Below are 13,818 nucleotides of genomic sequence, written 5' to 3' on the forward strand. Positions count from 1 at the left end.
GTGCTTAATAACTGCAAACGAAAAATGCTGTGTGTGAAACCACCTCAACTGCTCGGCAGGAAAAATGGACCTAGGACTGAATATAGTTATGTAGAAAGAAAACGCACAAGACTGGTGTCAAGCCTCGGTACACAACAGATGTCGTCTCCCTTAGATTTTATATAGACACCAGATCTCACTGGGCAATTTATTATTTTCCAGCTCTGAAGCAGCTGTGGATTATTGTAATTATGCATTTAATATATCCCTGTCAGCTTTCTGTGCATACTAATTCAGATTTTACATGTCCCTGTAGAGTGTGTTTAATTTTTTATGATTATTTGATTTCTTTTTAAACAACTAATTTCAGAAGAGACCAGTGGTTTGTTTTTTGAGCCTTGATTAGTTAATGAAGAAAAGTTGTTAATTTTCTCCATTAATCTTGCACAGGTAATAAAATCATTCTAAATTGGTAATAATAGCTAACCGAGCTGCGATAAAATGGGTAGAGTCCCAAATACCCAACAATAGCCTGTCACAAAAAAATAGAAAAAAGTAGACCGGCTTTATACAGCAAATCTCTGAGATGGAACTAACAGGTTGGCACAATTTTACCTAGAGAGTTTGGCCTGTTCCATGACTCCTGTTAGGCCATGTTCCCACAAGGAGTATTAGGTGAGTTTTTGATGTTTCAGATTTTCTTGAATTAGGTCACTAGTTGTTTTTTTCTTTCAGTGTTTTTTACATACTTTTTTAACATGTTTTTGACGCTGTGGTTTTTGTCACCTTTTGTTATGTCATGTTTTAAATAAAGCTGTTTTCTTTTTGATACTTCCTGGTATTTGGCTTTGACAAAATTTTATTGATACAGTCATGTTTCATGCACTTTTTACCTGTAGATATTTCGCATCAAATGCAATTTTATGAGCTTTTTCAAACAGCAGCAGCTTCAGGAAATGCTCTTTTTTTTGTTCCCAAGCATTTATGCGAACGTTCACTGAAGAGCTTGGATAAGCATTTTCATGATGTTTTCAGCCAGAGAAGCCAAGAAGAGACCTGCCCACAGGCCACTCTGAAACAAAAACATGTTCCTCATCATAGAAACAGAGAGAGACAGACTGTTTGTGCTTCGGGGCGGCCTGTGGGCAGGTCTTTCCTTGGTTTTTCTTGCTTAGAGCAGGAAGATAAGACTTTGCCTACAGTCCTGCCTCTGAGCATCTCATTAGCTGCAAATTTTATCACTGATCACACAAGAACCACAAGATGGATTTCATCAACCCAGGTATCATTTTAATCAGTGTAACACTGCCAACCTGACAATGTCTTTAGGTTACTTAGCAAAATCCTGGTGAGAGGTTCACTTTAAGTGATTTTTGCAGCCTTTTGATTAGACAGTGCTTATTTTAGAGCAGATTCTATCAGGTTCCACTTCAGAGAAGTGACATGCACTTTCATTTTTCTCCTGCAAAGTGCTTTTCAAAACCTCTTCAGGAAGAACACTCAAAGCTCAAAAGTAGAGAATGGCTAAAGGATATTCATCTAGTGTCAATAATCTTCCAGCTTCTGGATTTTTGGGGCCCCAGCAGCCAGAAACCTTCTAACCAGACTCTTAGAAGTGATAAATATTAGGAGTTAGGACTCATTCAGTCCTCAGTGATTTTTTCTCATATGAAAAATACAGAGTTTCATCAACATTTCTTTTCCTAGTTTTATTAGAGTTTGGTCAATGTCAGTTTTTACCATCAGCGATTGATTAGAGTTTCATCAGTTTTTCTTTGATTACAAAAATGATGGGGTTTTCTCAAGTTTCTCGTATCAAACAGCACATTGATGGCATGCAAGTGCTGTCCAATTTTTTTTTTTTTTTACGAACCCATAGACTTGCATTGGTGAGTTTGATCCGAGACTCAGATCAAGATTGGACATGTCTGTGATTTTGTGCAGACCACTTGGTCTGCAAAAATGCATGAACATGTGATCAGCCCCATACACTATAAGGCCGGTTTCACACGTCAGTGGCTCCGGTACGTGTGGTGTCAGTTTTCTCACGTACCGGAGACACTGACACACGTAGACACATTAAAATCAACGTGTCTCTGCACATGTCAGTGTGTTTTCACAGACCGTGTGTCCGTTTGAAAAACACGGAGACATGTCAGTGTTCGTGGGAGCGCACGGATCACACGGACCCATTAAAGTCAATGGGTCCGTGTAAAACACGTACTGCACACGGATGCTGTCCGTGTGCAGTCCGTATGCCGTACAGGAGACAGCGCTACAGTAAGCGCTGTCCCCCCAGCGTGGTGCTGAAGCCGCCATTAATTTCTTCTCTCCAGCAGCGTTCGCTGGAGAGAATGAATTAAAAATCATTGTGTTTTTTTGTGTGTGTGTTTAAAATAAAGATTCTTGTCACCTCCCCCCTCCCACCCCCTCTGCACCCGCCCGCTGGAAATAAAATACTCACCCGGCTCCCTCGATGCTTCCTCTCAGCGTCGCAGCTCTTCCTGTATGAGCGGTCACGTGGTGCCGCTCATTACAGTGATGAATATGCGGCTCCACCTCCCATAGGGGTGGAGCCGCATATTCATCACTGTAATGAGCGGTACCAGGTGACCGCTCATACAGGAAGAAGCTGCGGCGCTGAGAGGAAGCATCGAGGGAGCCGGGTATTTTATTTCCAGCGGGCGGGCGCACAGGGGGTGGGAGGGGGTAGGTGACAAGGATCTTTATTTTAAACACAAAAAAAATTAAAAAACAATGATTTTTCATTCCTTCTCTCCAGCGAACGCTGCTGGGAAGAAGGAATGAATTCTGGCTTCAGCACCAGATGCAGGGGACAGCGCTTATCTCTAGCGCTGTCTCCTGCACGGTCCGTGTGGTACCCAGTCGGCACACGGGCGGCACACGGCTGCCGCACGTGTGCCACACTGATGTGCCACGTGAGCACACGGACACGGATAACTCCGGTACCAATTTTTCCGGTACCGGAATTATCTGGACGTGTGAGACTGGCCTAAGGCTGGGTGCCCATGATCCGGAGGTAGCAGCTCATGTTTGCTACGTCCAGAGCGCTGCTGTCTGAACCATGCTGATTTACCGCATTCAATACATTTCTATTGATGTAATATCTCTTGCGGAGATGGTAGAGACACGCTGCATTTCAGTGTCTGTGGCTGATCGGCAGGCGTCTGTGGATGCATAGTGGACATGGGGCTATCCACTATGCTGTAACAGCTGTATAAATACTCAGCGTCAAACCGCAGCTGTTCCTGATCGTTGGCACATACCCTAGTAAGTTCTATCGGTGAAAAACACAGATAGAAGTTGTACGAGAAAAACTGACGTCTGAACGAGCTCTTATACTGTGCAGTGTATGACGGCACATAGCACATATCTGTCATTACTATTGATTGTTAACAGCGCCTTAGAAACTATTAGCAAACTTGGGTGCTATTTATTGCTGCTTTTATTATACCCAGGATCTGAGTGGTGACAGTAAAATTGATTTTAACAAATCTATGATAATGCCCTCATTCTGGTAGCTGGTGATGCAAGTGTTGGCGATGCTTATTAATGCCTGTTATTAGCCCTTTTAGCGTATGAGGAGTCACAAGCTGGATCAGTCAGGAGCATGGGGTTGCATAGCAGTAGTTCATATTCAGGCTGCTTTCTCTGAAAGACATCTGCAAAGGTAAAATTATATTCTTTACCAGAAGGTCCTTTAAAAAACTGCCCCTGATAATATTATCAGTGAATTTTTGCTGGTCATATCAGGTTTTATTGGACGGAAACCATTTACAATCTCAGATCTTGTCAGATAATCGTGCTGAAGACTATTAATAGTCCTTGAATATTTCAGTTACTGAAAACATCTCCAGCAGGAACGTATCGACAGTAACCCACCATTGAGCTTGGCATAGGCTGCAAAAAGGACTGCTGCAAAGTATCAACATATTAATTATTTTATCCTAAATATGAAAGCGTGTTCTCTGAAGTGCCGGTGTATGAACATAAACCTCCAGATTTCCAATTAAAGGCTTAAAGGTCTGTTTATTACAGTATGTAATTTTCTATGTAAAGCTCTTTCTTCCCTTTATGATGTGCTGACTGTGCTTTGTGTACTTGTCGTGCTGAGATGTTTAAAACTGGAAAAAGGACAGTGTAACATTTAGAAAAAAAATTTTAAAACTGCATTGTGAAGGCAGATAATAATATTTTTGATTTGAACAATAATGTACAAAGAATTGGGTACAAAGTTCTCCCATGCCCACTAAGAGCTGAGCATTTCATATATACAGTATGTGTGTGTGTGTGTGTGTGTATATATATATATATATATGTGTGTGTGTATATGTATATATATATATATATATATATATATATATATATATATATATATATATATATATTTATAATGTATGTGTGTATATATATATATATATATACAGTGGTTATGGAACATATGCAGACCTATTTACATTTTTCACTCTTAGTTTCATTGCAGCCATTTGGTAAATTCAAAACAATGATTTTTTTTTGCACATTAATGTACACTCTGCACCCCATCTTGGCTGAAAAAAATCCCAGAAATGTAGAAATTTTTGCAAATTTAATAAAAAAGAAAAACTGAAATATCACATGGTCATAAGTATTCAGACCCTTTGCTCAGACACTCATATTTAAGTCACATTCTGTCCATTTCCTTGTGATCCTCCTTGAGATGATTCTACTCCTTCATTGGAGTCCAGCTGTGTTTAATTAAACTGATAGGACTGGATTTGGAAAGGCACACACCTGTCTATATAAGACCTCACAGCTCACAGTGCATATCAGACCAAATGAGAATCATGAGGTCAAAGGAACTGGACAAGGAGCTCAGAGACAGAATTCTGGCAAGGCACAGATCTGGCCAAAGTTACAACAGAATTTCTGCAGTACTCAAGGTTCCTAAGAGCACAGTGGCCTCCATAATCCTTAAATGAAAGAAGTTTGGGACCACCAGAAGTCTTCCTAGACCTGGCCGTCCAGCCAAACTGAGCAATCGTGGGAGAAGAGCCTTGGTGAAAGAGTTAAAGAAGAACCCCAAGATCACTGTGGCTGAGCTCCAAAGATGCAGTAGGGAGATGGGAGGAAGTTCCACAAAGTCAGCTATCACTGCAGCCCTCCACCAGTCGGGTTTTATGGCAGAGTGGCCCAACTTAAGCATCTCCTCAGTACAAGACATATGACAGTCCGCATAGAGTTTTCAAAACACATGAAGGACATCCAGACTATGAGAAATAAGATTCTCTGGTCTGATAAGACGAAGATAGACCTTTTTGGTGATAATTCTAAGCAGTATGTGTGGAGAAAGCCAGGCACTGCTCATCACCTGCCCAATACAATCCCAACAGTGAAACATGGTGGTGGCAGCATAATGCTATAGGGGTGTTTTTCAGCTGCAGGGACAGGACGACTGGTTGTCATTGAAGGAACATGAATGTGGCCAAGTACAGAGATATCCTGGATGAAAACCTCTTCCAGAGTGCTCTGGACCTCAGACTTAGCCGAAGGTTCATCTTCCAACAAGACAATGACCCTAAGCACACACACAGCTAAAATAACAAAGGAGTGGTTCCAGAACAACTCTGTGACCATTCTTGACTGGCCGAGCCATAGCCCTGACTTACACCCAATTGAGCATCTCTGGAGAGACCTGATAATGGCTGTTCACCAACATTCACCATCCAACCTGATGGAACTGGAGAGGATCTAAAAGGAGAGGGTCTAAAAGGAGAAATGGCAGAGGATCTCTAAATCCAGGTGTGAAAAACTTGTTGCCTCATTCCCAATAAGATTCATGGCTGTACTAGCTCAAAAGGGTGCTTCTACTCAATACTGAGCAAAGGGTCTGAATATTTCTGATCATGTGATATTTCAGTTTTTTATTTTTAATAAATATGCAAACATTTCTACATTTCTGTTTTTTTCAGTCAAGATGGGGTGCAGAGTGTACATTAATGAGAAAAAAATGAACTTTTTTTTTAATTTACCAAATGGCTGCCCGATCTGCGCTAGCAAGGAACGGACCTCGGACGCTGCAAGCAGCGTTCGAGGTCCGTTCGAAAATAACGGGACATCGCAAGCGCATGCCAAAAATGGCATGCGTCAGCGACCCGTTAGCACATTGCGGTCAATGGGTGCACTAACGGACCTGTTACATAGCGTTAATTGCGATAATTGCGCCATGTAACGGAGTCCGCTAGCGGACACCCATTTGGGCTAGGTTCACATTGCGTTAGGGCAATCCGTTTAGCGCATACGCTAGTGGATTGCGCTAACGCAATGTCCCAAAAGGGATCGCATTTGGCGATCCCGCTAGCGCAGATGCCCGATCTGCGCTAGGGAGGAACGGACCTCAGACGCTGCAAGCAGCGTTCGAGGTCCGTTCGTAAATAACGGGACATCGCTAGCGCATGCCAAAAATGGCATGCGTCAGCGATGCGTTAGCGACCCGTTAGCACATTGCGGTCAATGGGTGCGCTAACGAACCCGTTACATAGCGTTGATTGCGACAATTGCGCCATGTAACGGAGTCCGCTAGCGGACACCCATTAACGCAATGTGAACCTAGCCTTAGTGATATGAAAGCTTTAAAATCTCATTGCACATTTTTTACATGATAGATGTTAACAAAGATTAGTATTCACTGATGCCAAAACGTTGCTTTAACACATTCATCTGTTAGTTTACTACACATGCTATACCCTTTACTGACTCCCCCAAATCTGGCCAGCGACTCCTGTTGGACAAAGGATTTTCCTTCTTTTTTTTTTCAGGCTTGTGCCTTTTCGTTTTCTCCACAGATAACAGGTGCCAGAGGTGCCTGGCAGCTACTTTTCCTTGTTAAATAATATGCTTGTTTAGCCAAGCTAGACTTGCATCTTAATCTAGGAATCAAGCCGACAGCTATTCAGTGTCTCAGACCACCTAAAGGTAGAGCAGCCCTTTTGTCAAATGCCATAATTACCATATTACCAGATTACATTTTCCTTCAAAATCAACAACAATATCCAAAGCAGAAATCAGTACATTATAACTCCAGTATATTATATGTATATACCCTACTAGAATAGAAAATTAATTCTCCTAATTCCTCCTTTTCCCTTGGCGCACGATAAGTAGTAGTCTCTGGTGGGCCTTTCCAGGGATGTGCTTTCTGGCACCTTTTCAAATCGCTCCAGAAGGATTTATTTTGCTCCTCCATAGTCTATGTTGCAAATACGCAGAGAGACAAGCACAAAAAAATCAATAACTTTGCTAAGAGCCTCATACAATATTCCCACCAAGTGGAGTGGAATTGAACTGTATGTAATGGTTTTCATTGTTTGCAGGATGCCTAGACATATGGTTAATCAAAGGCATGGATGTATATCACTTAGTAAATTTGGTACAGCATTTGATGAAAACCACTCAGGTCTTCACGTTTAACCAGGGTAACCTCTAAGATCTGACATGGTTTTCTTCCAATATTCGACACACTATACACAATATTTTGGCATCACAAATAGTCTATTTTGTCATAATAATAAAAAACACTAATAATTTTATAAACAAAATGTGGACTTTTACTGTATCTATTATACCAACTGAACCAAATTCCAAGAGCCATGAGAAAACATAATATCAAAAATAGGACCCTATACCAATTGGTGCCAAGGGTCTAGGTACTATAGGACATTTTATATCATAGAAACACAAAAAAAGAGAGAAAAAAGATCCAAAATACAAAGTGCCCAATTTTATTAGACACATAGTTTAAAATAACAGTGTATAAATACAGGCACAATTCAAATGACAAAGATGGACAGTGTGGAACAACGGAGCAAAAAACACACAAATCCACAAATATTAAGTGGATGGGAGACCTAGTGTAAGTAGCAGCATTCCATATAAAGTGCCAGTGCTTCCTATCATCTCTACCTAATCGTAGTGTGTGGTTACAGTGTGTCACATATATTTCAAGCCTCAGCAGACAGCATGTATGTCCATAATCAAAGCTCAATAGTAGTGGGTCAGAGGCAAAAATAAGTCACAGGTAGAGAGAGCGTCAATTATCAGGCACTATATGCAGCTACAATCATTGCAATAAAGGTCTAACCCATAGTCTCCACACAGGGTCTTGGGCTAGCAGTCCCAATGCACATTTCGTGTGAGCTTCCTCGGGGGGCTTCCAATCTTTCCCTATTACATCCATGACCAGATCTGCTCTTCAGTGTGGGGCCACCATCTGGAGACTTGCTCTTCATAGTTGTTTGTTAGACTTGGTGTTAATGCACAAAGCTGTCAAGACATTGTCCAAGCCACAACTCTGAGGCCTGTGACCAACTTATGTCTCCCGAGCCATAGGTTGGTGACCCCTGCTTTACAATCAGGCAGTACCTAAAGAGACGTTCCACCAGACACTTCATAATTACATTTCGTACTGATTCTAAAAGAATAATCCTTCTATACTGCTGGGTTTTAATATCTTTTGAGCCACAATTGCTGCTATCTTCATGATCTCTATGTACGTCAGAGAATGGAAGCATTATTCTTGTTTTCATCCGAATGCTGAAAATTGTGCAGACAGCGCCTGTCTCATAGCTGAAGTTTTCCTACAAATGTGTCCAGTTCGGCAGCACAGGCTATCTCCTCTCCTGATCTTTCGCTAAAATGTATCAGTGAAGACAAATGTGCTCACAAAATTTCGGAACATAGCATTTCTGAAAGTGATTGTGGAAACCTGGATGAAAATGTAAAGTATAAGTTCACAAATTCAGGGGCATCTAGCAAGAAGCGTATGAGAGTTTGCGGCCTTGGTAATGGAGGAACATATTGATGTAGTCAGTGTTGCGGAGACGTGGTTGGACTTGGTTGAGACGTGGTTGGACTTGGTTAAACTGTAATTCTTTCTGGTTTTACGCACTTTCGGAAAGACGGAGAATATGTAGCATAAAAACAAATATGAAAAAGGCAATAAGTGGCTTCGTTTGTGAAGAAACATTGTGAGCGGAATTACAGATTGCGGTAAAGAATGAAAAATTATTTTCTGTTGTAATCTATAGACCCGCCAACATCACTGAGGACATGGATGGTCGGCTGCATGACGAGATGGTGCGGGGTGCAGAGGCTGGTACTGTAGAGATTATAGGAGATGTTAACTACTCAGATATTGCCTGGGAAGAAAATCCCCAAAGGGGAGACCTTTCCTTAGCATGTTGCAAGATAATTCTATAGGCTTGTTTGGAGAAAACCCAAAATGGCAATGCTCTGTTTGACCTGGTAATTTCTAATAATACAAAGCTTGCTTGGCATGACACTGTTCAAGAAAACCTTGGTGCCAGCGACAACCATCTCATTTTGTTTTGCTTAAAGGGGCATTCCCATCTCCAAGATCCTATCCCAATATGTAGTAGGTGTAATTATAATAATAATATTAGCAAATACCTCCAAATAGATATGTAGTATAGTTCTTCTGATTCGCTATGTCTCCTTCCTCATGTGCAGGCATTGCTGGACCTTAGGTATCCATGATTACGACCACTAGCAACTAGCTAACTGTCACTATATCAGTGGTCGTAACCATGGATACTTAAGGTCTTGTAATGCCTGCAGATGAGGAAAGAGACATGGCAACTCTGAATAACTATATTTCTAATTGTAGGTATTTACTATTATTATTACACCTACTACATATTAGGATAGAAACTTGGAGATGGGAATACCCCTTTTAAACTGTAAAAAAACATATCTAGGTGAGGACGGCAAAAACACGTAGGCCCTGATTCACCATGGTGTTTTTGTGTAAAACACTTTAAAAAGTCTGGTGGGTTTCATGGTTAGCTCAAGTCAGGAGACACCCCGGTTTAGTCAAGTGTTGCGATCCAAGCACAGTCGTATTTCATGGACTTGTGAATTCAACCTTTGTTAAAAATTCAGTATTTAATTTCTATTCCTTTATTATGAGCACATGTAAGGTGTTAGGTCTAGTAGTTTCTTCTAATATTTCATATAAGTAAACATTTTTTTCAGCTGTCATAGAAGGGTCAGTCGTCACAGAATGGTGGAAATATTCACACCTCTAATGTGTGGGATGAATCATTTTTTAATTACCAGTCAGATGCTCTGCTCTCATAATCTGATTCTGGAAGACAAATCCGCAGCCCTTTCTAAGTGATCTGTTATTTTAGCTGATTACGCAGGACATGATTAGATGTGTAGGCAGAGCTAGCGACAGGCACAAGAGAATGGAATAATATCATCCCTGCTAACAAAAAATGGATTTATTATTTAGTCAGACTATACCCTACTGCACTGGAGTGTGCATTATAGACGGACGTGAAAACTCATCAGCATCTGAAGAAATCACCGCACAGTACATGCAGGTCAGAGTGATTATTATTTCTAATATATCTGCTAGAATAGACGTCTCATATTGGTAGAATTAAAGAAACCTCTGAGCTTTCATGTCTTGTCAATGCAGCACTTCACTGGAAAACCATACAAATGACAGAATAGATGAGAGGGCTTTATAATGAGTAATAATAAAGCGTAGTGTCAGGATCTGCTGCCAGAAGTGAGCACAAGGTCATCTACTACAGTACCAAAATGGCGATGCTTTAGGAGGAGGACAATGGTCTGAAGATGTGTAAAAGACTCACAAGGCAAATGCAAAGAGACAAATCTAGGTTTTATTACCTCAAAGCTGTCTCTAGCCGTATGCTCGCCCAATGGATTATAGCTAAAACTAATAGATAATTAAAGGGAATCTGTCACCCCCCTGGAAGATCTTGATCTATTACCATGGGCATATGCAACACCCGCTAGGGCCGGGGGGTACTCGGAACTGGGTCAGACGGTTCTTAAAGGGGTGGTCACGTCAGCAGTGACCCAGTCTGTGGCCCTGGGCGCACAAAAGGGATGAGGGAATGTTTGTAGGGGATTGTTCGTGACGCTACCTGTGGTATTCGGCTATAGATGGCCAACGCTGCTTAAAGGGACTGCTGGGGCCGATGGTGGTGAAACTGGGATGGTTCTCCCCACAGGTGGAGCGGGTACCCAGGGCTACCAGAACAGTCTATGAGGGGTTGTGGAAGTTGTGGTGCAGGAAGAATTGGAGGACACAGGGACTGTAATTTCTTTTACCTTTAATTGTAGGTGCAGTCTGGAGCACAGGTACAGGTGGTATTGGAGATCTGGGCAGCCTGTAAGCAGTTCAGAATCCCCCTAGACAGGTGGGGTTGGAGGCCTCCCTACTGCGCTGTTCTTTGGTTCTTGATGCCTTAAGCTCTCTTCAAGTCCCTCTCTCAGTCTGTTCTTTAAGTGGAACACTACCCGCGTGGCAGGCAGCTCGAGCCTTTTCCTGATGTCACTCCCTCGTGGTGACTCCGAGCTCTCTAGTTTGCTGCTGTGCCTTTGGGCATCAGATGTGGCCAGGAGACCTGCAATCTCCTGTTCTCCGAATTCAGTGGCTGGGCATGCAGTTCCCACACAACCACGAACTCCGGTGTCCGGTCTGTTGCGCTCAGTCCTGGGGTGAGCTCAGTCGCAGCTCCTATCCCCAGCTTCTCCTCACTTGCTTCCTCTTCCTTCACTGTCTCTAACTTACTGATTACCCCGCCTCCAGACCAGAACTTATCAGGGAAGCTCCCCTGAAACCGGGTTTAGAGCTCCCCCTTCTGGTCTGGAGTCAGGAAAGTGTTGTATGCCAGTGTTACCTGTTAAGGGGATCCCTACTTGCTTCCAGGCATGACATTACCCCCTGTGAGGGAGGCATTGCCACTGTGGCATCCGGACTCCTGGGGTGCTACACATACAGATAACAGAATGGTTAAACCAGTCTCACCTGTATGCCTCATAGCTGCAGTATAGATCTTTAGAAATTAATTTATAATATTATATGCTAATGATTTCTTCCAGGCTGCGGGGTGTACGGTGCCTAGAAGAAATCACTGCCTCCTGACTTTATTATAATGATACCCTCCTCCCATCAGCGGCACGCTGACCTGTTCGGCACTGTAATCCCACGCATGCGCTATGTACCCGCACACTTACGAGCCGCCGCTTACTATACACAGAGTGGGGACTGAAGCTGCCCCGATTGTATCTCTGTTTATTTCCTCCTGGTAGCTGGACTTTTAGTACGGCGGCCGCACAGTTTATGGGCTCATACTCACTTGCGAGAAAAAAACCGGTCCATAATCTGGACCGAAAAAATTGGATGCGAACTATGCGATTGTCATGCGAGTTCAATGCAATTTTTAATCGCACCATCCTTTTTACATCCGTATGACATCCGTATGCAATGCGTTTTTTTTCTCTGCAACTATTTTTATACAATCATTTACAGGACCATTTACAGTGTTCTATGCCACAGAATGGTAACGTATCATTAAAAAACGGACGGAAAAGGGATGGTCCGTATTCCGTACGTTTTTTTTCTCGCACCCATTGACTTGCATTGCCTAGTCTCTTCCGAGACTCGCAGCATGCTTCGATTTTTTTCTCAGTCCGATTTCGGCTGAGAAAAAAAACGCTATTGAGATGTCACCTATTGAATAACACTGGTCCGAGTGCAATCCAATTTTTTTATCGGATTGCACTCATCCGTTTTGCTCGCAAGTGAATATGAGCCCTTTGAATGAGTTTAATTACAGATTAACCACATATCTGTGTTTTTTGAGTGACCGGATCCCTTTAAATATACATCCACATGTGCAGTTTATTAGAATCCAGACATTGTGGATGGCATTTTACAAAATATAATCACCAGCTGGGGAGAAAATCCACAGCCAAAATTGAATAGTGCAGCAAATTAAGGGAACCTGTCACCCCCAAAATCGAAGGTGAGCTAAGCCCACCAGCATCAGGGGCTTATCTACAGCATTCTGTAATGCTGTAGATAAGCCCCCGATGTATCCTGAAAGATGAGAAAAAGAGGTTAGATTATACTCACCTGGGCAGAGTCCGATCTGATGGTGTTGCGGTCCGGTGCGGGGCCTCCCATCTTCTTATGATGACGTCCTCTTCTTGTATTCACACTGCGGCTCCGGCGTACTTTGTCTGCCCTGTTGAGGGCAGAGCAAAGTACTGCAGTGCACAGGCGCCGGGCCTCTCGTCACGCCCATTGGACCGCAGCGGGACCGCCCCTGGGTGAGTATAATCTAACCTCTTTTTCTCATCTTTCAGGATACATCGGGGGCTTATCTACAGCATTCCAGAATGCTGTAGATAAGCCCCTGATGCTGGTGGGCTTAGCTCACCTTCGATTTTGGGGGTGACAGGTTCCCTTTAAATCTGACAATTTCAATTATGTTGCAGATTTTCACCGCATTATTCACCCCTTCTTAGTGAGCGGGGTGAGAGTCACGTGGGAATCTACTGTAAAATATCAATAGGATCTGCATGTACTACAGGCTGTGTATCACTGATCTAAAAGACGAGGAGGATTTCTCAGTCGCGCTTTACAATATGGAGTCATGGTTCTGTACTATATGTACGGTAGATTTTGTTGAGGATTTTATTACAAATATTGTTCTGAAATCCGCAGTGGATTTTTGTTGTTGTAATTTGTGTTCCCTGTAGATGCATCCCTGGGTGTGTTGCAAAGTAGAAAATATGCGGTGAATTTTCCACTGTAGAACTGTCGCGTGGAAAATTTTCTGATTCCAGTGCTGCGACACTAACTTGGCTCCTTGCTGTAGTTTTGATTAAACACTTTATCTGCTGCTGGTTGACTGGTCCTCTCAATAAGCTCCTGCTATGTAGTCCTCAATGTTAATGAGGTCCTGCTATCCTTGCCACCCAGAGTTGTAACTA

The 13,818-nt window shown here is 42.5% G+C and overlaps 1 protein-coding gene across 2 annotated transcripts in view; it reads left to right on the forward strand.

The window, feature by feature from the left end:
* Window positions 1-13,818, forward strand: part of PPM1L (protein phosphatase, Mg2+/Mn2+ dependent 1L) — a 265,595-nt gene that overhangs the window by 168,993 nt on the left and 82,784 nt on the right. Inside the window, exon 1 of one of the 2 annotated variants that reach the window (XM_077290642.1) lies at window positions 10,225-10,385. The exons of the other annotated variant lie outside the window; for it this stretch is intronic. Within the exon in view, the coding sequence (XP_077146757.1) occupies window positions 10,278-10,385 (108 nt within the window). The 5' untranslated portion in view covers window positions 10,225-10,277. Of the gene's footprint in view, window positions 1-10,224; window positions 10,386-13,818 lie in introns of those variants that run through there. 2 annotated transcript variants of the gene reach the window in all.

This window comes from Ranitomeya variabilis, chromosome 2 (genome assembly GCF_051348905.1).
Source record: "Ranitomeya variabilis isolate aRanVar5 chromosome 2, aRanVar5.hap1, whole genome shotgun sequence".
Lineage (NCBI taxonomy): Eukaryota > Metazoa > Chordata > Amphibia > Anura > Dendrobatidae > Ranitomeya > Ranitomeya variabilis.